The sequence below is a fragment of the Strongylocentrotus purpuratus genome, unplaced genomic scaffold, assembly GCF_000002235.5.
Source record: "Strongylocentrotus purpuratus isolate Spur 01 unplaced genomic scaffold, Spur_5.0 spur5_scaffold_20, whole genome shotgun sequence".
In the NCBI taxonomy this organism is placed as follows: Eukaryota; Metazoa; Echinodermata; class Echinoidea; order Camarodonta; family Strongylocentrotidae; genus Strongylocentrotus; species Strongylocentrotus purpuratus.
The window spans coordinates 36,031,372-36,057,895 of NW_022145606.1; the positions used below are offsets into that span (position 1 = coordinate 36,031,372).

At 36.3% G+C, this 26,524-nt stretch overlaps 1 protein-coding gene across 1 annotated transcript in view; it reads right to left on the reverse strand.

Moving 5' to 3' along the window:
* Window positions 1–26,524, reverse strand: part of LOC594361 — an 82,344-nt gene that overhangs the window by 52,275 nt on the left and 3,545 nt on the right. The window contains exons 4-27 of the mRNA XM_030993900.1: window positions 25,705–25,776; window positions 24,557–24,622; window positions 23,962–24,039; window positions 23,189–23,257; window positions 21,870–22,016; window positions 20,250–20,321; window positions 19,490–19,561; window positions 18,974–19,045; window positions 17,353–17,439; window positions 16,514–16,591; window positions 15,242–15,376; window positions 14,187–14,336; window positions 13,172–13,249; window positions 11,289–11,426; window positions 10,044–10,187; window positions 9,182–9,397; window positions 8,070–8,138; window positions 7,247–7,309; window positions 6,185–6,259; window positions 5,239–5,310; window positions 4,543–4,614; window positions 3,620–3,691; window positions 2,055–2,123; window positions 932–1,072 (exon numbers count right to left, since the gene is read on the reverse strand). Of these exons, the coding sequence (XP_030849760.1) occupies window positions 932–1,072; window positions 2,055–2,123; window positions 3,620–3,691; window positions 4,543–4,614; window positions 5,239–5,310; window positions 6,185–6,259; window positions 7,247–7,309; window positions 8,070–8,138; window positions 9,182–9,397; window positions 10,044–10,187; window positions 11,289–11,426; window positions 13,172–13,249; window positions 14,187–14,336; window positions 15,242–15,376; window positions 16,514–16,591; window positions 17,353–17,439; window positions 18,974–19,045; window positions 19,490–19,561; window positions 20,250–20,321; window positions 21,870–22,016; window positions 23,189–23,257; window positions 23,962–24,039; window positions 24,557–24,622; window positions 25,705–25,776 (2,307 nt within the window). The remainder of the gene's footprint in view (window positions 1–931; window positions 1,073–2,054; window positions 2,124–3,619; window positions 3,692–4,542; window positions 4,615–5,238; window positions 5,311–6,184; window positions 6,260–7,246; window positions 7,310–8,069; window positions 8,139–9,181; window positions 9,398–10,043; window positions 10,188–11,288; window positions 11,427–13,171; window positions 13,250–14,186; window positions 14,337–15,241; window positions 15,377–16,513; window positions 16,592–17,352; window positions 17,440–18,973; window positions 19,046–19,489; window positions 19,562–20,249; window positions 20,322–21,869; window positions 22,017–23,188; window positions 23,258–23,961; window positions 24,040–24,556; window positions 24,623–25,704; window positions 25,777–26,524) is intronic.

The following is a 26,524-nucleotide window of genomic DNA, read 5'->3' on the forward strand; positions in this document are numbered from 1 at the left end:
TCTTTCTCTCTTCCTCTCTCTCTCTCTTTCTCTCTTCCTCTCTCTCTCTTTCTCTCTCTCTCTCTCTCTCTCTCCTTCCTTCCTTACTACTGAAATCTATTTAAAGATGGATCTCAGGAATCTGGTTGTTGTAAAGGTAGCTGCAAAGAGAAATCAACGGATCAAAAAAATAACGACATGAAGAAAATGAACTATATACAGATGATTTCACACAGAAATTATGCATCTATACAGATAACAGCAACAAATATGTGTACGCTACTGTAATCCATTTTAAGATTGATGAAGAAAGAAAAACTATTAAATCATGGTGTTAAAACCAGCATCATTATAAAGCAAATGATGAAGGGAAAAAAAGAGTTGATTAAAAGAAGTATTATGCTATGTAATAAATGAAAACCATATCTTCTCTCATTGAATGGGTGCTAAAACAAATCACAAATGCCTTAAAATAAACTTACCCTTACAGCATACACTGCTGGTTATTTTGTGTACTACATAAATAATTAAATACATAAATAAATAAATAACTAAAAAAATAAATAAACTAATTAATGAATGAATAAATACATACATAAATGTATGAATAAATAAACAAAATAAATACATAAATGAATGAATAATAAATAAATGAATAACTAAATGATAAATATATGGATAAATAAGTAAATAAATGCATAAAATATAAATTGGTAAACAATCAAATAAATACCTAAATACATACAAGAAATAATTGGATAAATAAATAAATCATCACTTAAACAAAAGATAATACTTAATACATAGATAAATAAATAAATAATTAAATAAATAAATACATAAATAAATGAATGCATAACTAAATACATAAATAGTTAGATAAATGAATAAAGAAACAAATAATTAGTAAATAAATGTATGAATATATCAAAACAAAATCTATAATACTTACACATATTGGGTACTGGTGAGGGATGTAAAAGCGCTCGGCGGTATAGTACTGATTAGGTTGTAGGAGAGATCAAGCCAATACATAGACTGTGTTGAGAGAGCCGCGGCTGGAAAGGCCGTCAGCTTGTTGTTGGTCAAGTAGCTAGGGATTAGGAAAGAATTGATATTCAAATTGGCAATGCAAGGCAAAGGAGTCGTACAAAAATTGTCCGCTGAAGGTGATGAGGGTGTAAGCTATGTTTGATCTCATTATATATGCATGATTTATTGGGAAAAAAAAAGAAAATGAGTACAAGGCATAGTAAGACCAATCACACATAGATTTTTACTTTTTGGGAAGCACTTCATGATCATTTGGAAGCATAATTTTTTAGGGTTTCATTTGTACACCATATCACAGACACTGATGACACGTAGGGCCATGCATGTCAGATTTGTAAAATACTAAATATCGTTAAACAATGCCTTTAAGATTTCAAAAGCTATCTCCTTTGAAATATTCTATAGTAAAAATATCATAGACCCCATTCTCATTCACTTCGTTGGAGCGGTCTAACTAAGACCCGTTCCTCAGGAGCGGTTCTTAGGTGAGTGATAACGGTCAAAGTGGTCCAGGAAGTGGACTTCTGGACCGCTCCAGAAGACCACCTTTCAAGGTGGTCTTGAGGAACGGGTCTTATTAAGAGCGGTTTGGACCGCTCTAACGTGCAATGTGAACGGAAGCGTACTTTGAATGGAAGTGAGCTAGTGACGTTCCGCGCGCGAAAAAATTGATCTGCTGACCTGAGCTGTCATAGCAACAAGACCACATTGACTCGTGGAGCGGTTTGAGCCATAAAAAACTGCTCGGAGTGTGAACGCTCGCAAACCATTCCTCAAGACCCGTTCCTCTGGAGCCGTCTAACTAAGACCACTTTCAAAGTGAGTGAGAACGAGGTCTTATTATTTACAATTTCATAACTTTAGACTCGATTTTAACCCCGACAACAATCACTGAATATTGTGGGATCGCATATGCTTCAAATATGTTCATTTGAACCATATTTATGACCCCATACCAAAACTTTGTATTACCTTTAACATTAAAAATAAACTATGAATTACAAAATTGAAGATGATCTTACATCCTACTGGCAGAGACGCCTTCAAAGACATTAGTAGGAAGAGATGCAATCAGGTTATCATTCAGATATCTGCAAAAGAGAGATGACATATGGTAGGTTATTAGGTTAATAATTCAATAAATGTTTGACATTGTCTGACATAGTAGATAGATAGATAGATAGTTTATTGGTTTCCACAATATTTCATTTCACAAAGAGTGTAACAACATATTGAAAATGATTATAATATATATGTACATACAATATTGGTACACACTATTCAGAATATTGTCCATTGAGTTGATCACTAGACTGAGAGAGAGAGATATAGAGAGAAAGAGAGGCAGGTTGTGTTTGTGTACCGTATTTTCCGGCGTAAAGGCCGCAGTATTTTCGGGTGAGAAAAAAATCAAAAAGTCGGGGTGCGGCGTATACGCAACAACAACAAAATTCAGCGGTCAAAACATCACGTCCATTTGCACGTATGGGACTATAGGAACGGTAGCATGACTAGACAACGGTACAGGACAATTCTAGAATAACTCCACACAACTTACCGACAAGTTTATGTTGCATAGTTGACATGAAGACGAAAAAACTTATTTTTCTAATAAAATCTGCCGATAGATCTAGATCTAAGTCCATACCATTGCATCGCCAAAAAGTAAACAAAGGGACAGGCCGTTATTTACGGAGCTAGCTGCCGCGCAACGCAACTGCGCAGGTCAAAAAATGCTATTTCGGATTACACCGCACATCAAGGAAGGGGTATTGTAGGATACCAAATCTGCGTACGATACAGTACTAGCTTAAAAGTCGATGAAGATGTGCTAAATTATGATCATTTTTGAGGTTAACTTCTTGTTGATTTATAAGAATATTGATGAATTTGGTATAATTTGTAAAAAAAAAAAAGAGTGTTCTACAAGAAAATTACGATCATTTTGTTTGGTCCGGTTTTTTTTTCTCTTTTTTTTTTTTTTTTTTTGTTGTAGTTTTTTTTTTCCTCTACGAAATGTCAAAGTTGGGGGTGCGGCCTATACGGCGGTGCGGCCTTTACGCCGGCAAATACGGTATGTGTATGTGTGTGTAGATGTAGATTATTATTCAGTGGCGGATCCAGGGGGGGGGGGGTTGGGGGGGTTGCAACCCCCCCCTTGGGCGGCCCCAAAAAAAAAAAAAAAAAAAAAAAAATGGAAAAAAAAGAAAAAAAGAAAGAAAAAAAGAAAGAAAAAAGAACGCACGCTGGAGAGAAACCCTTTCAAGTGCAAATATTGTGAGAAGATATTCAACTCATCTGGTAACTTAACCAAACACATGATAACTCTGGATATAACTATGTATTAAACTGTTACTTGATTTAAAAAGACGTTATCATGCACTGCTTTTTATGGTCTCCATTGTGTTAATAGATGCCAGGAAAACATCACTTACGGGGTTCAAATAAACACCCCAAAAAAAAATCGGCTCGCCGCTTCGCGGCTCGTGGACGATGCTCCGCATCGTCATTATTTTGGTCAACCCCCCCCTTAGCAAAAAGCTAGATCCGCCCCTGTTATTATTATCATTATTATTTTCGTACTTACATCTTATCTGCCGTACTTGTTCCTCCAAACATCTTCCCTTCTATAGTATCAATCACATTATCTTGAAGATACCTGAAGAGCAATTAGGAGAAATTATGAATATTCAATTTAAAGACAATATATACATACAAGGTATGATTAGGAAGCAGACCTAAAGGCAACATTTGCCCGTAATTAATTCTATTATCTCTTTGAGGAGGCGTGATAGCTCAGTTGGTAGAGCAGTGGTCTCATAATCCGATGCTCTTTGGTAAGGTATTAATCCTCATTGCCAGGTCTCACAGAGAGGACCTAAAGCTGTCGTTCTTCAGGTTGCTTACTGACAAGCATTTATGCCTTCTTAGCAGTCAGGAAAAATAACCACCACCACTACTACTACTTTAATTTTTGTTTTCCTTATTCTAAGTAGAAAATATACAATGTATACCATAGAATATCGTGCTATACAGTATCCATGCTTATACAAGTCGAGACCTTAGCTTTTAAAAGCCGGCCTTTTTCCAATTTTATTCTGATCTTGTAACTTTTGGGTTTGTTTGTTTAACTTTCATATTCTTATATGCATTTCTTTTTGTATATATTTTGCATCCATCAATTTTGTGTACGTTTTACTTACACGTTTGTCCATTTTGTATACTTTTTATCCAGTAATTGGAAATAAAGACAAATTGAATTGACTTGAATGTCTGAAGCTATCATTGACGCCACATCTTCTAACAACTACAGTGAAACCTGTTTATAAAGACCACCCAAGGGAGACAAGAAAAGTGGCCTTTATAGGCAGGTGGTCTTCATGAACAGGATTCTTTACTACATGTTTCAATGGGAAACCATTTTCAAGGGAAACAAAAAATGTGGTCTTTGTAGACAGGTCGTGGTCTTTCTACACAGGTGGTCACTAAAGCAGGTTTGACTATACTCACAGATCATAGGAGCCAGTGACATCGTAGAATGCTTCATCACCGATGAAACTGATCTGATTGTCATTCAAGTAACTGGAATTGGAAAAAATGATAGAAGAAAAACAAAAGCACAATTTCAAGCAAATAATGGGTGATCAAGTCAAATTCTTACTTTTTCCGTCTCTCCGTCTCTCCCTCTCTTAAGGGGAAACACCCTGTTCCTCAGACTAGAACATTAATTGGAGGCCCCATGTGTTGTAGAGTAATTAATTCCCCATGCACCTTAAAGTGACTCAGAAATATTGCCTCAGATTCTGAAACAAAATCCTGGATTTAGCTCAGGCTGCAATCATAAATATAAACCTAAAGGTCGGTCAGGAATCCCATGACTTTTACAATCCGATCGCCTGTCTGATTATCAAGATATTTATGATTGGAAATCAAATTTTTCATTTTTCGTTTTCCTAACAGTCTTTTTAACTGTACACTATACAGTCTATTGGGGAAAATGAGTATGGTAAAACCGGTCAATCAAAGATTTTTACTTCTTTGAGGCACTTCTTGATCATTTTGAACCACAATTTTTTTAGGGCTTCAATATTACACCATATCACAGACACTGATAACACGTAGGGCCATGCATCTCAGATTTAACATTGTTAATTGATGCCTTTAAAGATTATCAATAGAAGAACAAATGACCCTGTTCATACTCACAACCAGCGGGAAACACTCAGGCCATAGAAGACATGCGTTGGGAGTGATGTAAGCTGCATACTGTTTAGATACCTGTAGTAAAGTTCAAAGGTGATCAATAGGTTAGGAATTTTACAGGTATTTCTCGTCATATTGTGAATATGAGAGTATTCGACGAGCAATCCTTTTCAGGAGGCATTTCTACCATGATATTCCTCCATACCTGCCAACCTTTCAAGGCAAAAAATTGGGAATCCCTCGGGGCAAAATGAGGAATACAGTCATTTTGTATACTTTTTACACAATAGTTTCAAAAGAAAGGGATCTAAAAAGTAGGAGTTGTTCCTTCAAAACGGAATGGTAGGCAGTTATGTTTTTCTTGATGTTCTTGATGTAAACGGATGTAAAAGGAACAAAAGAACCTCAAAACAACTTTTGCTCAAAATCTACACACAAAACGTCAAATGGATTTATAGATAGTTTTGTTGGTTTCCACAATATCTCATTTTACAAAGAGGGTAACAACATATTGAAAAGTGATTATAATATACATGTACATACAATAACGGTGCACACTAATCAGAGAAACATCCTTCAGTTGCAATTTATTCTTCAAGGAAAATAAAACTCAACACACTTTTGTTAATTAATAGCCTCCCAGCCACCCCACTCCGTGATCGGAGGGATACCGTGCGTGTTACCAAAATGTCTGGTAAAGGGGTACTTTTCACGCACCAAAGTCCGGCTCGTAGTGCACAAAAAAGAATTTACACACCGTACTTAGGGGGTGTTTTCAAAAGGAGGGAACATGCATCAGCGTACCCTAAATAACACTGAGTGGGGGGGGGGGGGGGGGCGGGGGCAGGGAATAGCCTAAACCATAAATATCTTAGTGGTTTGAGAATTTTCAGGATTGTTTTCATTTTCCATTACCGATAGTATGTTCTAAGAAACTGATGATACTCACAGGTCAGTAGCCGAAGTGTCCATGAAAGATTGTGCTTCGAGGTGCTTCAGTGGATTGTCAGCAATGGTTAAAGAGCTTCGGAAGACAGAAGAAACGGTCAAAGGTCATATGAATAATAAAGGAGAAGTACTTTGAGGCATGCTCTTTTTTTTATTTTGTCAAGGGGACCCAACATTTAATTGCTTCACAAAGACTAAGATTAACTTTAAATAGGACTTAACTATGGCAGGCCATTCATGCCACTATCTGCTCTCACCATTTACTGGCATTGGTATCTCAAGGGACGTACAAATCATGGTCACAAATTTACAGAATTTACATTTGTTGATAATTCAATATTTAAGGAAAAAATATTATCTAAAGATCATAATGGTGAGAGCAACGAGTGGTATGAATGGCCTGCCATAGTTAAATCTAACTTTTGAAGTTGATCTCAGTCTTTTTGAAACACCCCCCGAAGGCATAACAAAATGAAAAGCATGATTTATAGTGATAGGCCTAATAATAATTGTAAACTCATTCAAGTCTTCTCTTAAACTTATACTTGTTCAAAATTCAATATTTCCAAATGTTGTCATGATTCATGTATATATCCTCACCATGTATGTCCTATCGATAGGACATACGTGGTGAGTCTAACTACTTAAGAAAGGCAGGGGAATGATCAGGTGGAAAATTTCCTCTCTTATGAATGGCCTGCCATAGTTAAATCTAACTTTTAAAGTTGATCTTAGTCTTTTTGAAACACCCCCGAAGGCATAACAAAATGAAAAGCATGATTTATTATAGTGATAGTGATTTCCCACATGCCCAATGTGGCTACGACATCCTTTTCTTCTACTCCCTTTCCTAGCTCCCTCTCTCTTTTCTTGCATTTTTCTTTCTTTCTTGTTAACAATCTATTTTATCATTGTTTCCCTCTCTCTCCCATTCCCTTTCTCTCTTTTTGATATTAATCAACACTCGATTGGGAGCATGTGACACCCTTCCCCCCCCCCCCCACACACACACACTCCATGTTGCTAGGCCATTGTGTACAGTAAATGTACATCTATTACATACCTGCTGCTCACTCCTTCGAAGGCTCTTGTTTCTATCGTATTGATGTCATTATCATTAAGATAGCTGGAATGAAAAGTTGTCGAAATGTAGTTTGTAATTCAAAGGTATCATTTGCAACATATCATGAATTCAATTACAATTTTATTCCGTAAATGCAAAGCATATAAACAATATTTATAAATATATACGGTACATGAGCAACGAAGTGGGCCATTCCAATCTCACACAAAAAAAAAAATCAATGAATAATTCTTGACTCATTATAATAATGACATAATTGTACATTCAGTGTATTTCATTAAAGTTATACTAGTAGAAAAACGCACTAAATACAATTATTTATGAACAGTTTATAGGAGACATATTCCAATGTGACTATATATATATATATATATATATACATATTTTCTTTATTGACCCTACCGCAAATGCGATGTTCAACAGTAGATGGCGACCTTCCTCCCACACTGCGCAGGTCAGCACTTACGCAGATACGATACTGGGGAAGATGATGAGATGATCTTCTGGCTCCCATATTGAATGTACAGCAGTGTCAACTAATTCCTTATTTTACTAAATGAATATTCAGGTTCCATGAACTCCCATGATGATTTGATGAGATCTATGATTCTAGGTAGGTACCATCATAATCTGTTACTTATAATTCATTACTTCCAAAACTATGATTTCTATCAGACTTTCCAGTTCTCGACCCATTGTAGTTGTATGGGAATCAGAGTACTTTGGCCATACACTGTAGTTGCGGTAGCAAGAATTATGCTTACATTAATACTTTTTTCAAAACTTTCTAGAGTGTACTCACAAATATGATGTCGCCAAATTCCAGAATGTTCTAGTTTTCACTCTTGTGATTCGGTTATCGTTTAAATAGCTGCATGTAAGAAAATAATATAGCAATATGAATATAATTCAATACTTTTTTCAATTTGATTCAATAACGGTATATTAATGAAATCAAAACATGTTTGTACAAAACAACTTTTTACAAGAAAAGCAGCCAAATCAATTATGTTTACTTCTAATGTTGCCACAATAACATGTTAAAAAAGATAAAAATGTATCATTAAACATAAGCAGACATTACACTTTATTATATAGCATTGAATGGTGCTGAGCTGGAAAACAAAAAATTCACGAGTCTGTATGACAAGTGAAATACTTTCTGTATTCTCTTTATTTGTTGTCATCCAATTACAATGACACAGATGTATATAATGATGTTTTAAATGTTTATTCACCTTTTTTCAAATATGTATCCACCATCAAGATTTAAGATTCCTATTCCATGAAGTGATGATTCGACATTAGTCATTAAATTTGTACATGTATAGCATTTCGAACTACATTTCTAAGCACTTTATTTTGAAATTATAATTGCCATTCATTTTATTCCATTTCTGATCGGCACACATGCAATAGAGCACACACACAGCTCCATAATAATATCAAGAATAAATCTGGATTTATATAGCGCTTAATACAAAATACCGTCTCTATGCGCTTTACAGATATCATTACCCCGGTCATTGGATCCAGTCACGCACAGTGTACGTCATCTCCACTCCCTGGGGAGAATTCCTACCATATGGTCATGGTGAGGGCATATGGCAATTACTAATACACAGGCTTTTGTCTTCCTATATACCAGGTCCCCATTTCTCTCCTGGGTATTGAGGGGCAAATGTATATTAATGCCTTGCCAAAGGACATTAGTGCTGTGTCAGGGATTGAACCCAAGACCTTTACATTTCAAGTCAAGTGCTTAAACCACTCAACTATAACACCTCCATAGAGATGATTCCAGCCAGTTTACAATCCAACCACATTAACATCGGCATCCAACCAGATTTCTAAGTAAAATTAAATAAAATAAACTGAAAATGGAACTGATATTTGATTTGATTTTAAACTTACAGGTAGCTCATCGTCTTGTTCACAAAGGTCCCACCCATCGGTAAATCGGTGAGCTCGTTGTTCTGGAGATAGAAATAACCCGTGCTTGTCACGTGCGCGAACGTTCCATCTTCGATGTACGCTATCTCGTTGTTTTGGAGATTGATTTGGGAAGACAGAGGGCAGTCTTCGAAGTGGGTGACCAGGAGACGACCGATCTTGTTATTACTCAGATCCCTGGCCAATAAAAGGATTCAAAATTTGATACAGAAATCTTGTATTAGTTTGGGTAATTATAACATGTATTTTAAGCTTCTACCAACCTGAATTTTTTTCTCCAGGTGATTGGTTTACTTTAAACCTCCCTCAACCTCGTGTAGGATAAATGGTGCCCACTCAAAGAAAAAGACATAATTTAACAAAAGGGAACCAATAAAAATATTAATTGTTTTTACCCAGGGGAGCCCTACAATTATTATTACCCCAGCAATTGCCATGTGCCCATTTACACCTAGGTGGAGAGTCAAGTGAATAAACTATTATACCAGGGGAGTGTTTCACAAAGACTAAGATTGACTTTAAGTTGGGGTTAACTATGACAGGCCATTCATGCCACTGGTGGCTCTCAATATCGGTCTCTCAATTATGATCTTTAGATAATATTTTTTTCTTTCAATAATGAACTATCCAAAAATGTAAATTCTGTAGATTTGTGGAAGGATTTGTACGTCCCTTGAGAAACCAATGCCAGGAATGGTTAGAGGAACTAGTGGCATGATTGGCCTGTCATAGTTAAGTCCACTTGAAGTCGATCTTAGTCTTTGTGAAACACCCTCTTTGACACCTTCATAGTTGATGATCCATAGCATAAAAGGTGACTTACAGACTTGTGAGACTGGTGCACCCATCAAAGGCTGTCTCCGGTATCTTATCAATGTTGTTTGAAGCCAGAGAAAGGGTACCAAGCTGGGAATGGTTGGTAAACATGTTCTCATGTAGGAAATGAAATTCATTGCTACTCATAGATCTGCAATAACAAAAAAGATCGATACAAGATTTGTTATTCAATCAGTCTGGCTGTTTTGAGTCACAATGGCATTAGCTCACATAGTTTGACATAGATTTAAAGCCCCTCTAAAGTGTTGGTAGCCCCGAAAGATTTTCAAAACAAATGTGTTTTAGTCTGAGGTTTTATGCGTACACAACAGAAAACGTAAAGTATGCATTCTTTTATCAATATTTGTCTTTAAACTCATTTTGGGAGGGAAATCTTTGCAGAAGTGAGTCTTAAATGACATCATCTTTCACATTATGATACAATCTAAGTGAAATTTTTCCATCAAATTTTGGGGGAATTTTGGGCTCCCAACATGGTATGTTATCTGGGAAAGCACCATTCTCTATAGAGATTATGCTATTAGAATCCAAAATCAATGTGCTGGTGACATCATAATTAATCATAATAGCTCACATTTATAATGCGCCTAATACTTTGGTTCTAGGTGCAGTATATATTATTACCCCCGGTCATCTGATTCAGGCTTACCCGCACACAATGTATGCACATTCTCCACTCCCTGGGAAGCATTAAGGCCAGTCGCCATTTTACAAGTGCCACTTGCTAATCAAACCACATTAACTTTTTGATCCTACCGGGTACCCATTCAACACCTGGGTGGAGAGTGGCAAATGTAGATCAATGTCTTGCCAAAGGACCTTAGTGCCGCGGCAGGACTTGAACCACTGACCTTGTGATCCACAGTCTGGGGGGGGGGGGTGTTTCATAAAGCTGTTTGAAGTTACGCATGACTTTACGAACGACTTGTATGTGAAAAGCCAAATGGGATGCTCAATCTTTATTAACTGCATCAACTAAAGTTGAACTGTGCAGATGTAGATTAACATTCTTATTATACAAACATTTTTAATGCAATTTTGGTCATAATTTAATTGAGGTTATTGGAAATATCAGAAAAAACTTTGGGCATCCTATCTGGCACTTCATATACAGGTCGTTCGTAAAGTCATGCGTAACTTTACGAACAGCTTTATGAAACACCCCCCTGGTGACATATATCACTCGACCACAACACCTCTACAATATACTTATTATCTGACATATACTTACAAGGATTGTATGTTATCTGGAAAAGCACCATTCTCTATAGAGATAATGCTATTAGAGTTCAAAGTCAATGTGCTGAGCGTGGTCAGGTTGAAGAAAACACCGTCTAAGAGAAATGTGATCTGATTGCTGGAGAGATACCTAAAGAAAGAGAGAGTGGGAAAGAGAGAGAGAACAAACTGAATTGATAATAATAATATTAACATTAGTAATGATAGTAGAGTCTTGTATAGCACTCAGGGGCAAACAAAATAAAACATGTTGTATTGCCCTTTGCGACCAGCCCCAAAATCTTAAAATCTTTGGTCGGCTTTTTAATTTAAAAAAAATGTAACTGTTTTTTTTTTTTTTAATGTTTAATGAATAACAAAATTATGTATGTTGTTATGTTAAATGGGATATAAATGCATAAAATCATGAAGTTATTCCCACATTCTCACTCGTCTTCTGCCATAGTTTTGAAATCCTGCTAGCGTATACGTGTATATACCATGCACTGCACCAGCTAGAAACCAGCAAGATTTGGGCAACGTTTCCGGTTTTCAGTTTTGGGGGCGACGGTTGCTGTTTTGGGGGGCTTCTAAAAGGCAATATCAGTACTTTTTTTTTTATGCATCATGTCAGGCCCATTCCTGGTACTCCACAATTATTACCTCGGCTTTAGCTTGGCTGTCATAACAGCACTCAAGCATTTGAAGGAATTAATTTCTGCCAGGTAAACCATTTACCTCACCTGGGTCGAGTGTGGTAAATGTAGATTGATGCCTTGTCAAAGGACATTTGTGACATGGCAAGACTCTAACTATTGTGGCGTAACCGGGCTCTGCCGGGGTAGCGTTCTGCCTTGCAGTCTCTCAAAACCCGGTCCACGCTCTCGGCAATCATTCATCAGCTATATCTCTCAGTGGGCTCTCACAAAAGTATATCGTGTAGGAATAACGTGGACTAGCTCTCATTTTACTCACTCCCGCAATCACTGAATGTCGGACAGGGCTAAAGAAACAACACTTGCACAGTATCTGCAGTTCAAGTAACTTTACTCGTTCCTTGTGACGAACCTGTCGCAACGACAGCTCGACGCTGATCGACTCACAGATCACAACTATACAGAACCTGTCCCAACAACAGCTCAACGCTGACTGACTGACATCTGCACGATGTACATGTTAATATTTCACAATTATCTATAATGCCCTCTATGTCTTACTAAATTCTGGGCTAGTTATGCTACACTATTAACCATGTGATCCACAGTCTGGTGACATATCCACTAGACCATGACACATATCCACTACATATTACGATCCCAGTGAGCCTCATCATTTTGTAGTATGTGTTAGATATACATTGTACTTGTGACAAATGTTGGCTGAGGCTGCCCACCATTTGTACCATTTGTCGACAAAAGCAGACATAAAGTTAAAGGACTAAAAATGTTGGTTAATATATTATACAAATAATACACGTTTGCCAGTGCATACTATTAATGTACGAGCTAAAACATGTGTTATCTGTTTAATAAGAGGGGTCTACAATATGAGTATAGAGTCAAGAAATTGATGGTTGTTATCACCAAAATGATCTCCCCGTGCATATGGTAAAACATTAATGCACGCACACATAATTCCTTTCAACGCTTCTCATTTGCTAAATTCTTGAACCCATTTTATAAAAGCTTTTACAGCCCCACTGCACTACTCATAGCTACTTGCACCCTCTATATAGCAAACAATGCCTAATCGGTGAGCATGGGTCCCCTATGGTCCCCTTTTTCTTATGTTAATTGAGAGCCTATTTGATGAGATAACCACATGTCAGTGACCTTGCAGGGAGGTCTAATCCCTCCCAGCCAAACTGGTGCAGAGGGGCTATAATGTCATACTTACAGAGAGGATATAGACATGAGTCTCTCCTGGTACTGCACAGCCTCGGGAACATAGTTGAAGTTATTTGAATCAAGATTCCTGTCAAATAAATGATAACAAATATATTAGATATTGATATTACTTATTATCTTCACCATACAAAGAATCTTACGTTACGATTGGTCAAAAGTAAATCATGTGATGAAAGATAGTTCGCTCATCATTGATGGGAGAAGAAAAGTTTGTCGCACCGTGAGATAGTAGTATTATCTACACAGTGCAACACACTTTCTTGTATACGTTGCGTATACGTACGTATGTAAGTACTGCATGCGCTGTACGTAAGCTGTTAATTGATGATTTGTTGCTCTAAAATGACAGAAGAAGTGAAATCTTTCCGATGTGGAATATATAGCAAATAATCCCCTTTTGGTTTCAGGCGATGGCAAACTATCACTTCCCTTGTGACCTGAATGTATACGCTATCTTTCCTCAGCTTTGTTTTGGAAAGATAGCTACATCCAGATCTCCTCGGAAGTGATAGTTTGTCCCATCACCTTCACCAACAGTAATTATTTGCTTACTATACACAGGCTTGTAAAAAGAGTTAGTACATTAATATTACCCTATCATTGTAAAAACCCTGTAGTACCTAACAGCTTTTCAAAGAAAGTCTGTTTGTATGGTGTTCTTAAACTTGAATTCATAGAGAAAATGGTACCATAAAATGTATTTTGACATATTTGTCAATCTCCCTTTAAACTTTGTACCACTTTTAATACAATTTTGCTGGTATATAAATTGATCATTATGGTTAAGTTTATGCTCAATGCAGACTACACAACAAAAGAAAGATAAAAAATATTTAAAAAAAAAAAAAAAAAAAAAAAAATCAAGATAAATGAATGCTGTATCAAAACAGTTTCAGGTATCCCCTATAAAAATGAATGGAATAATCATTTCCAGTTGCCATGTGCATTGGACAGTACATGTTAGAGGACTATTCCATTCCATTAAAGGGGTGTCTTGTACTTACAAAGTTTGAAGTTGTTCGAGGCAATCAAACGTGTGTGGGTCCAATGTAGTCTCATCCATGCTGTTGGACTTTAGTTCTAGAAGGGTGATATATTGCATCCCGCATAAGTCCCCTTCATTCAATCCAATGATGGCATTACTGCTAAGGTACCTGTTATGGACAATAGAAAAGGAAAGAAGAGGGTTATCTCATATTACAGTCAAACCTGCTTTAGTGACCACCTGTATAGAAAATGGATTCTTATTGAAACATATGTACTAAAGTAACCTGTATTTAAAGACGACCTGCCTATAAAGACCACTTTTCTTGTCTCTCCTTTGGTGGCCTTTATAGACAGGTATCATTTTATCATATATATTTTTATATATTTTTTTACTGCACAGAAACAGAGGGGAGAATAAAATAAGTCCTAGGCCCAGTCTTGCAAAGAGATGAAATTGATCCAAGTCAATCGCAGGCCTTCTAGTGGGTGCTCATGGGGGAATTCAACACCATTCGGGTGTTTACTAATATTAACAGGTGTTTTTAGTTATCAGGATTAGCCTTCCGTTTTATGACTTGATCAACTGAACTCTCTCTCTCAGTTTTGCACAGTAGACTTTAAAGGCTGTCAATACTACTGGGCCAGAAAGGATTAGACGACCCAGCCAGGTCACTGAGAGGTGGCTATCTCATCAACTCAGCTCTCAACTTACATAAGAAATAGAGGATCATGGGGGACCAACAGGCACCGATTGGGGAAGTTTTCTATATAGAAGGAGCTACAAGTAGGACAGTGGGGCTCTAAAACGAGCCAAGATTGTACCATGAGGAGATAAAGATATTTCTCTGGTATATAGAGGTAATGCAAAGTTTTGGGAACATTTAAAAATTTGATGGATAGTAATTCTTTACAATTTTGATATATTTTTGATGCCCCTGCGGATGTATTATAAGCACGAGAAAAGTTAGCCCCTAAAACAATTCTGCTTTCGAAAAATAGAATAATCAAAATTTAACGTTTACAACGACAGTAATTTACTTACATGTAGAAATAGATTAAAGAGCATACTTACAGTTCATCAACATAAGGCAGGGTTTCGAAAGGGATGTGGGAATCTTTCAGTCTCAGGTAAATCTCATACGTTCCGCCGTCATACGCATCATCGGAATACAAGGTTATGTTCGTGATGGAGTTACTATCAGCATGCCTGAAAAGAAAGAAATTCCCCCCTATACAGATAAATGGAATGGTCTAGGACAATATATGAATGATGAATACGGATTACTCCATTTAACCAAGAGGGGTGAGGTTTCATCAGAATACAAGTTTATGTTAGTGATGGAGTTACTATCAGCATGTCTGAAAAGAGAGAAATTACCCCTATACAGGTGAATGGAATGGTCTAGGACATGTATCATGAAATATACATGAATGATGGATATGGATTATTCCATTTAACGCAGAGGGGTAAGGGATCATCAGAATACAACAAGGTGTTCATGAAGAGGATATTATCAGCATGCCGTTAAAGAAAAAAATTCCCCCCTTTAAAGGTGAATGGAATGGTCCAGGACATGTATCAGGAAATTTATATGAATGGTGGATACGGATTACTCCATTTAATCTAGAGGGATTAGGGTTCACTGTGAAAGAAGGGCATATTAAAACAATAGAATTTGTGATTGACATCCAAGAAACCATTGTAAGGGCAATATCACTTGCATAATCATGTTCAAATTATGTAATATTATTGCATTTCGATAGCTGATACCTATAGGCTGTTGTAATAACATAATAAATTCAATATCTTAAATTATTGATTTGTGGGGGGGAAAAGTAATGAACCAATATTCCACATGAACTTGATTCATCATTCCAATTTCTGGCGGTTGTTACCATACATATAAAACAATCTGCAATAAATGTGATATATAACACGTTTAGGTTTTAACTCTTTAATAGACCAGTTCACGGTTAGCACATCACTGCAATGACCCCGAATATCCACAGATCTTCAAAACATGAAGACGTCCCACTTTGTACATTTTGAAATAATCACTCCTACAGCGATATATAGATAGCCTTTGTTTCCCCTTTTCAAAGAATACTTCCACCTGTGTATTATGGAGTGCACTGAATGTGCATGAATGAATAATGATCACATAACTTTCATGAGCACGCATCCAGTATTACGTCTCCGTGTATTTCAAAATTTCTTCTGCAACAGCCTTTATCTGCTCATGCTCAGACTGCAACCGTGAACTGGCTTATTATGTGTCTAAACATTTACATACTGAAGTATACATACAAAATCCAATAGGTCATATTCTTCGGAAGTACTCACAGATACAGGAGACTTTCATACACCTCCCTAGAGAGGGCAGCATGCGGAAAGTTGGCTAGGCGGTTGTCACTGATGAACCTATATATATCAAAGCAATGAGATTAATGAGTATATTGATATACTTATGTATATTTGTGTATTATTATGTATTATACCATTAACTAATGAGGAGAGCCTCCTACAGAATCTCTGTTTCTTTAGGTAATCCTCAGGCATTAGTTGATGTTTTTTGTTTCTGTTATTGTATTTATCATTATGCTTAATTTTCTTTTAACCTTTGTTATTGCTATACTCCTTATGTTCCTGGAAATGAAATGAAATAAATAAAATAATACATCATTCACAAGCATTCTATACAGATAATAAATGTGTAATGTTTCCACATTTTTTTTCGCTATTTTCTTTATCTTCCCCCTCTTTTTACGTAATCTTGATTTTCTGTAAACTATGGATTGTTCAGTTTTTTCTACCGTACCGTATTTTGTTTATTTGGTGAGGATCATTTTAACAAGCAATTTATGTGCTTTTCATGGTCCTCCCACCGCAGATATCTCATGATATATGTTTGTATTTGTTATGTGTTTGTCACTTTAATCAAAGACTAAAATAACTCACTGTGCACACAGATGTCTGACATGAATAAGTCTATTCAGTGTCATGTCGCCCTCTATCTGAATAGGCGGTACAGTCTTATAACTTGTAAGTCTCATAAACAAGATATCGTCACAGTTTTAAGATTGTTTCTTGACGTGGAAATAGATAATTGAAAATAAATGAAATAAGACGGAGCAATAAAGTAGAAGAAGAAGAAGATGATGATATTGTCAGGAAGTACTTACAGTGTTGTCAGGTTGCCGTTGATCCCTTGAAATGCATCGTGGGCGATGGTGGTCATCTCAAAGCCGGACTTCTGAGAATGAACACGTCTGGGGAATATACAAAATACAAAATAATTGATGAATGAGTAAATTAAGAAATGAATGAGTGAATTAATTAATTAATTAATATAGTGAATGATGGATAAATGAATCAATGAACAAATAATGCATTTGTATAAGTGATTGAATGAATGGATGAATGAATGGAAGGAAGGAAGGAATGATTGAATGAAAGGGTGAATGATTGAATGAAGGGATTAAAGAATGAATGAATAAATGAATGAAGAAAGGAATGATTGAATGAAAGGGTGAATGATTGAATGAAGGGATTTAAGAATGAATGAATACATGAATGAAGGAAGGAATGATTGAATGAAAGGGTGAATGATTGAATGAAGGGATTAAAGAATGAATGAATAAATAAATGAAGGAAGGAATGATTGAATGAAAGGGTGAATGATTGAATGTAGGGATTAAAGAATGAATGAATAAATAAATGAAGGAATGATTGAATGAAAGGGTGAATGATTGAATGTAGGGATTAAAGAATGAATGAATGAATGAATGAATTAAAGAATGGATAAATGAACACACAACGATGGAATGGATAAATGAACGGAGAATGAATGAATAAACGAATGAATGCAGAATGAATGAATAAACGAATGAATGCAGAATGAATGAATACGGAATGATTGGATGAATGGACAAAGGAATGAATAATAAATGAATGAAGAGAGAAAGAAAGAAAGAACATACATAAACCAAGAATTAAATCATGTTTTAAGCCAAAAGTAACCTTGATTTTACAACCCAAAATCTGTCTATGGTGATTTCCTGTTTATCTTCTTCTGGTTCCAATCAATATTCCAAGAAACTGAATAAAACAATAAAGAATACTTTCACATCTAAGTCGATATAAGTTAAAAGAAATAAACGTGTTGAATAGTAATCTAGAGATCACCCAGGCTGAAGTCAATGGAAAAGCACAATCAATCATTTCAAATTAGGACCCTGTCTTATTAAAGCATTGTTTAACAATGTTTCTAGTTGAGATGCATGGCCCTAAATGTTATCAGCGTCTGTGATATGGTGTAATATTGAAGCCCTAAACAAATTGCGCTTCAAAATGATCATGAAGTGCCTCCAAAAAGTAAAAATCTTTGAGTGACTGGTTTTAAAATACTCGTTTCCCCAATCATAAATATCTTGTTAATCAGACAGGTGATCGGCTTGAAAAAGACATGGGATTCCTGACTGACCTAAAGGTTTATGAGTATGATTGCAGCATGAGCTAAAGCCAGGATTTTTTAAGAATCTGAGGCAAAGATACCCAATCCCTTTAAGAGTAGCAGTTGATCCGAATCAGTCCCAAGTCCGCCAATCAATCGCAAGTTTGCTGTCCCCTATCTGAGATATCAATCACAAACAAGTTGCGATTAATCGCAAATGTTTTTTTTAAAGACAGGGCCCAGATAAAGGCTTAGTTCAAGGCACAATTGTAGTAAAGGAACTAAAAAGAAAAATAATCTGAAATATTTCCTAAAAATATGAAAATATGAAAAATTGTGAATATACTTACAGTGTTCTTAAGGATAGCAAGTTGGTGAATGAGTTACTTCCCAGGGATGCGAGCTCATTGTTGTTCAAATCACTGAGAATACGATGGATGCAAAGAAAGAATAAATATTAAGTCTCGTTCGGATATAGCACAGCAAAACCGTAATGATTCTTTATTATCACGCTGACCCAAAGAATAAACTAGAAATATGGCAATCTGTATTGCCGCGCAATGCGAAAGTATTCCCCGGCAGTGGCAGTGATTTTGTGTCATCCTTTTGTTTGAAGGAGGGAGAAAGATTCACACTCCCCTCCCTTAAAGAAAAGGATGACGTAGAGATCACCACTAGTGGCTTGGACTAGTGTCAAGACGAGGAGCAGCATCATCAAAACAATATGTGCATAGATTAGAGTATAATGCATGGATGCAAGTAAAGAATAAATATAATGCCTCGTTCGAATATGCACAGCAAAATCGTAATGTTTTTTATGAATGATGGCACAAAAAGTGTGATAATAATACTACAGCATTACTTACATATGAAGTAGGTACGTCATATCATCAAACATCTTCGGCTGGATGGAAGACAGGGAGTTCTGATGAAGCTCTCTAGAAAGACAACATAAAAAAAATGTATTTAAAGCCCCACTGTCCTATACTTGTAGCTACTTGCTCCCTCTATATAGAAAACTTCCCAATCGGTGTCTGTTGGTCCCCCATGATCCTCTTCGTCTTATGTTAGTTGAGAGCCGAGTTAATGAAATAGCCACCTGTCAGTGACCTCGCTGTGTGGTCTAATCCCTTTTGGCCCAGTAGTATTGACGGTCTTTAAAGGGATTTTGCCTCAGATTCTAAACAAAATCCTGATTTAAGGTCATGCTGCAATCATTATTACAAACCTTTGGTTCAGTTAAGAATCCCATGACTTTTACAAGCTGATTACTTTTTTGGCAGTTTGTAGTTGTATTGTTTTTCTTATTACATGTATTTACAAATGTATGTAGTTGTTATTTACTTTAAGCACTTTGGGCCATACGGGAAAAGCGCGGTATAAGTAATAATAACAATAATAATAATAATAAAAACATCTAAACTACCGCAGTTTTGTCCTGTCATATCAGGGCGGCCCTGTTTCACAAAACCTGTTATCACTAAGAAATACTCAATTTCCATGACAAATCTGCTCTCAGCCAATCAGATGCTGCTATTTCAGTAGCTTATAACGGTTATTGTAACTTGTTATACACAACAAGCTTTATGAAACAGGGCCGTGAACGAGGTCTCGAGGAAGACTTACATGATCTTGAGCTGCGTGAGCTGAGTAAGTGCCCTTGGAGCCAGATAGGTGATTGCATTGTTACTCAGGTTCCTATGTCAAGAAAACAATGATGAAATCAAATTACAGGAATCACAGTTTATTTCAGCAATAATAATAATAATAATAATATTCCGTTCTTGTATAGCACATAATATGTTATGAAATAACATCTCTATGCGCCTCCAAAGAGCTTTGAAAATTATTACCCTAGCTGTAGCCTGGCTGCGATATCAGCGCACAGTGCATTTCAAGGAATAATCCTACCGGATACCCATTTACCTCACCTGGTGAGAATGGCAAATGTAGATCAATGTCTTGCCAAAGGACATTAGTGCCGTGGCAGGACTTGAACCGCGGACCTTGTGATCCACAGTCCGGTGATGTATCCACTCAACCACGACACCTCTACAATGAATGCTTAATACCACATTACTTGGCAAAAAGAACACTTTCTTAGAAGAATTAGTATAAGATCTTATTAAAAAGTAACCTCAGGGTTTTGCCATATTATAACATTATATGTACATGAAGGCACCTACATTTTACATGTATGACTTTTCATAGAAATGGTCTAGCAGTAAATATAGAAAACAAAAACATTGTTGCCAATTCAAAGAACAAATGTGGTACATTTTTGTATGCCTCATGAGCAAATATCAGGGCCCCGTCCTACAAAGAGGTGCAATTGATCCAAATCAATCGCAAGTTAGCAGTCTCCTATCTCTTATGTACATAGTTGTGATTGATATCAACTCTTTGTAAGATGGGGCCCAGGAGTGTATTGAGAGAAAATAGGAAAAGGAAGAAGTGAAAAGGGATGGCGAGAAATGAGGGAGAGAGAGAGAGAGAGGGAGAGGGAGAGAGGGAGAGAGAGAGAGGGGGAGAGGAGAGACAAAAGAGGTTGGAATTTCAGGAAGATGAGAGGTCTGAGAAAGAAGAATTTAACTTCTATTTTTCCTATCACAGGAATTTCTCTGAAAAGAATGAAGAATGAGTATATGATACATTTATTTGGCACAGAGGAGGTCAAGAGGTCACAAAAGGAAACTAGACAAACGTTACTCTCGGCTTGATATGAGGAAGCATTTCTTTAGCGACAGAGCTGTGGATTAATGGAACAGTCTTCCTGAATATGTTATCTCAGCAACTTCTGTAAACCGTTTTAAGAATAGACTAGACAAATACTTGTCTGAAAAACCATGATCTTGTCTATGAGCCTGTATAACCTGTATGAGCTGATATTTCAAATTTTCACACATTTTTGTACTTCCGACTTTTTTTTTTGAAATGACAAGGATGATGTATAACTACCGAATAAGACATCTACAATCGATAAACAGGCGTAGTCCTATTAAAGTAAAGTTTGTTTGTTAGTTCGATTGATTTTATTTCTGCGTTCAAATAACAAATACAAGGTTATACATTTTTACAACCGCATTACATACATAGCAAATCATGTCCAATAATATTATACAATAACCATAATACAAAGCATATAAACAAGTTTGACAGATATTTGTATATATTTTTCATTGAACTAAAGAGATAAATTTCAGAACGCAGGAGAGCGTAAAGTAAAGTAAACAGAATGAAACTTACAGGTGTATGAGACTGTCTTTGAAGACCGCAAGGTTCCGCTTGGAGACTGAAGTGATTTGATTGTCATCTAGAGACAGGAACGTGAGGTTGGACATACTCTTGAGAGAGTCCGATGGGAAAGAAGTGATCTGATTCATACTCAGCCCCCTGAAAAACAAACAGATTATAAATAATTATCAAAAGGCCTGTCTTCATCAGCTCAAGTTTGCCGAATAACCCGCTATTTTCAGGCTGGGGATATTATCCCGAGCTCGAAATTGCGTCTTCACCAGAACGTTACGCTCATCACAAACTAGCTTGGTTTGGCGCAAATTAGCCCGCTATTTCCTAAATAGCAAGATATTTTGGAAAAAAGACCAAAATTTCTCAAACATTTTCTCAACCAGGGCTAAGGAAAGTCTGCGGCTAAGCAACACAACTGCGAAAAGCATGTTTGGTTCATTAAAAAAGTGTAATCAAGGTTATTTTATAAAACATATATTGACTGGGGGGTTGTGTAATATTATACAAATAATGAATGGTTATGAGTTCAATAGTGCAAATATTTTCATGAGTTGAAAGATTAACATTCTATTCAACGAGGCTTGAGCCGAGTTGAATAGAATTGTTGTTAATCTTTCAACGAATGAAAATATTCGCACCATTGAACGAATGAAAAACATTCAATATTTGTTTTATACAACATCGAAGAAGATCTAATAGAACGTTAATCAACAAATTATGCTTTACTCCTTATATTAAAGATAAATTCAAGTTGGATTCAAGCCTTCTCGATTACATTCAGATTGCCTTCGCGTCAGATACATGCAGGGATACGCGCGCGCACGGCAGAGAGGTACGCAGTCTGCATATAACCAAAAATGCACGGCGCATATAACCAAAAATGCACGACCGTGCAATATACCATCTATTGAATATCATGTGACCAACAATCCTCCAATCAAATGACAGGGATCCACATAGGTGTTGTATAAAACACAATTTTTGAACAGCAAGAGAGTAATGTTTTCCCTTGTGATCATATTTTTCCTAAGCGTGGGGCACTTTGTTAAAATATAAATCCCTTCAGCGTTGAGTGGTTTAGGCACTTGACCTGAAATTCGAAGGTCGTGGTTCGCTCCCTGATACGGCTCTAATGTCCTTTGTCAAGGATTCAATCTTCATTTGCCACTCTCGACCCAGGTGAGGTAAATGGGTACCTATGGCAGCTAGGCTAAAGCCGGAGTAATAATAAATGCGCCTCGGAATAGAATTTCTAGATAGACGGCGCTATAGAAATGCCTATTATTATTATTATTATTATGATAGCCTATACTCACAGATATTCAATGTTTGTTCCCGAGAAAAGACCTGGAGGAACCCAGTCTATGTTGTTCTCCATCACACTCCTGTAAGATAGGTCAGATAAAGAAGAGTAACGGAAAGAAAGATGATGAAACAGAAAGAAGGAAAGAAAGAGAGAAATGCATAGAGAAACAAGAAAAAGTGGAGGGAGAGAGTGTCGTCATGGTGCAAAATTCAGTAACCGCTTGCAAGAGGGAAAATGCTGAAGTCAATAAATGAAAATGATGACAATAAATTGGGAATATCAATTATATGTATCTATCAATAATCATTTCTTTGGCCCTTTTTATTTTACTGCTTTATAGCCTTGAAAGATGCAATTAACCACCTTCCTTTTACATTTTTTTCCACTTTTACTCCATCTACATCACCCAACAGGTGAGGAACATTCTTTGTATTTTCTCAAATTTGCACAGAAAAAATATACCAAAAAATATGCAGGACCTTTTCACATACAAAATATCAAGAGTTTCAGAGTTTTTGTTTCAGAGATATCAAAATGAACCGTTTGAATTTTTGTCACGAGAGTTGGTTTTTCAAAATATACAATATATAGTTATATAGATATTATAAATAGATTTATTTCATGGTTAGCACTTTGTGAACGTTTCATGCCGCTAAAAAGGCGTTCAGCTTGAACTCAGGAAAAGTTTCATGTTCCAAAATTTTCAGCAATTCGCGAACATGTCATGCCGCTAAATTCAGGAAAGTTTCATGTTGCGAAATTTCCGGTTTATAGTATACTTACACTTGCTTGAGCGAAGCTGGAAACGTCAGTGTTGAATAGGTGTAGACGTCAAAGTTAATGCTATTCCTTGTCACATCTCTGTAATGTAACAATACAAATAATCAAGTCAGTGTCACTAGGTCAGCATATTCACATCATTTTTTTCAAAAAATCATACATCGTTAATGCAGAATTTTCTCTGTATTCACCCCTAGCTCTCCATACTTTCTTTTGTCAGTCTTTGGATTTTCCTTTCCACAACCTCTTGTTGTTACTTGGCATCTGTCAAGTGAAGAGCCATTCCTTCTATGATACTTAGAAGAACGTAAAGCTCGCAAATCCCTCTGTCCCCTTTTACTTGGCTTAGTTTTAATCACATTTGGTCATCGCGTCCGGTCAGGTGGTCGCATTACACCACCTTTTGTGAAACTAAAGCGAAATATGACGCGACCTTTCAGGTTTTCAAAAAGTGTCAGGTAAATTGGACCAGACCATTTGTAGAAGAGAAGGGTTTATTTCACGCACATTACCCCCTACATTTCATGATTAAAGGGACATGTTGCGACCCCTCGACCAGACATGATGACCGATGACTCGAAGTAAGACTTTTACTTACAGTTTCTCCAAGGTGGTACACATTGACACATCAGGAAATGTTGTGATAGGTGTATTGTGTATGGTGCTGAAACAAGACAGGAAAAAAAAAGGAAAGCATGAATATCAAGAAACGCAATAAAAAACAAAAAACAAAAGGGTATTTTCCTAAAAAGTCACTATGGAAAACAGCCTCACCCTTCAAAGAATAATAAAAAGGATGTATAATCTAACCTGCTCTACCAACCACCATGTATAGAAAGACCACCTGTCTATAAAGACCACCATTTTTATTTCCCTTGAAAATGGTTTCTCATTGATACATTTACTTTAAGGAGCCTGTACATGGACAGCACCTGCCTATAAAGACCACTTTTCTTGTCTCCCTTGGGCGGTCTTTATATACAGGTTTCACTGTACTATGTTTTTAAATTAGCAACTGGACATGACATCTTGAAGTATTATATCTCATTAATATTGTAGGTCATAATGTGTACTATTTTCTCTCCAAACGAGTCAAGTTTCAAACTTGGACTTATATAGAAGTTAACATTGTAATTGTTGTAGTTAAAGTTATATTCGCTATCATTAATTATTACTTCCTTTAATTCTGTACTTAAATTTCATTCCCTCTAATTAGCATTCACATTTAAAACTAATTTTATACCCCGTCTGTTGTTCAGAGGAAGAAGGGCAATTGTATGAAAATCTGTGTTTTAATAAAGGTATACCAGTTAATGGTTTTCTGGCTCCAAACAAATGACATGTACTTTAAAATATGTATATTATAATCATATATAAATATATAAATATAGTTTAAACTTGTTTCTGACTTGTTTTTCAATTACAGATCGATCAATCAATCTAATTTACTGGGTGTAAGCCACAAATATGTTTAAACTATTGAATTTTCTCCCAGGAAGCATTAAATTTATTTTAAAAAAATATATATAAATATGTTTATCATAATTCAGAAAATATCCTTCTGGTGTGTTATATATATTTCTTTTGTTTGTTGATTATCATTTCCATATTATTTGTTTGTATATTGGGAAACTAAGCTTATAAGGGCTTTATTTATGTAGTTCCCCATATCATTTTCAAATTGTGTATATGAATTATTTGTATTATTATTTTTGACTGTATTTATTGGGGTTTTCTTTTACTTACAGTGATGTTAACTTGGTGAGATTGTGGAAGGTGTCAGCAGCAACTCTCTGTAAAGTTCCTCCCAGGATAGTACTGGATGATAAAAAAATGAATCAATGTGATATCATAACTTTCATAATAAATAAGCACTGGTAATTCTCTCTATGCTATGGCCACTACTTTGCTATTTGGTCTTAGAGGACAGCACTCAGTTCAGTTCAGTTCGGTTCATTTTATTCAAAACCACACAAAACATGATATAATTTGTTACATAAAAAAAGACTGATAATAGTACATCAATCTAAATATTTTAACTTGATTACATCATATCTCAAAGGTATTTATCAGAGCCATCTACAGTGTATACACAGAGTTTGGCCAACTTGGTTTAACTGGGTCACAACATACATGGCATATAAATTCTTTTGTTTTGTGCTTGCCCAACAAAGCAGTAGTTGCCATATTGTGTCCAACTCGAACCGGGTTGGCCAGACTCTGTGTATAGATGGCTCTGGCACTTATAAAGGTCCCATACAAATACAATGGGTTGTGAACTGGAAAGTGTGATATAGAGATGATAGTTTCAGAGCAAATAAAATATGAGCGATAGATTATGATGGTGGCTACAGAGGCCTTTTGAAATCATTAGGGGAGTTCATGAAACCTGAACAATAATTTTAACTAAAATCAAGGATTAGTTGACACTGCTGTACATTCTCTAATGAAGCCGGGAGAAACGTTGTCTATCGTCTTCCCCAGTATTGAATCTGTGCATATGCTGATGACCTGCCCAGTGTGGGAGGTAGGGCGCCCTCTACTGTCTAACATCAGACAGGGCCCC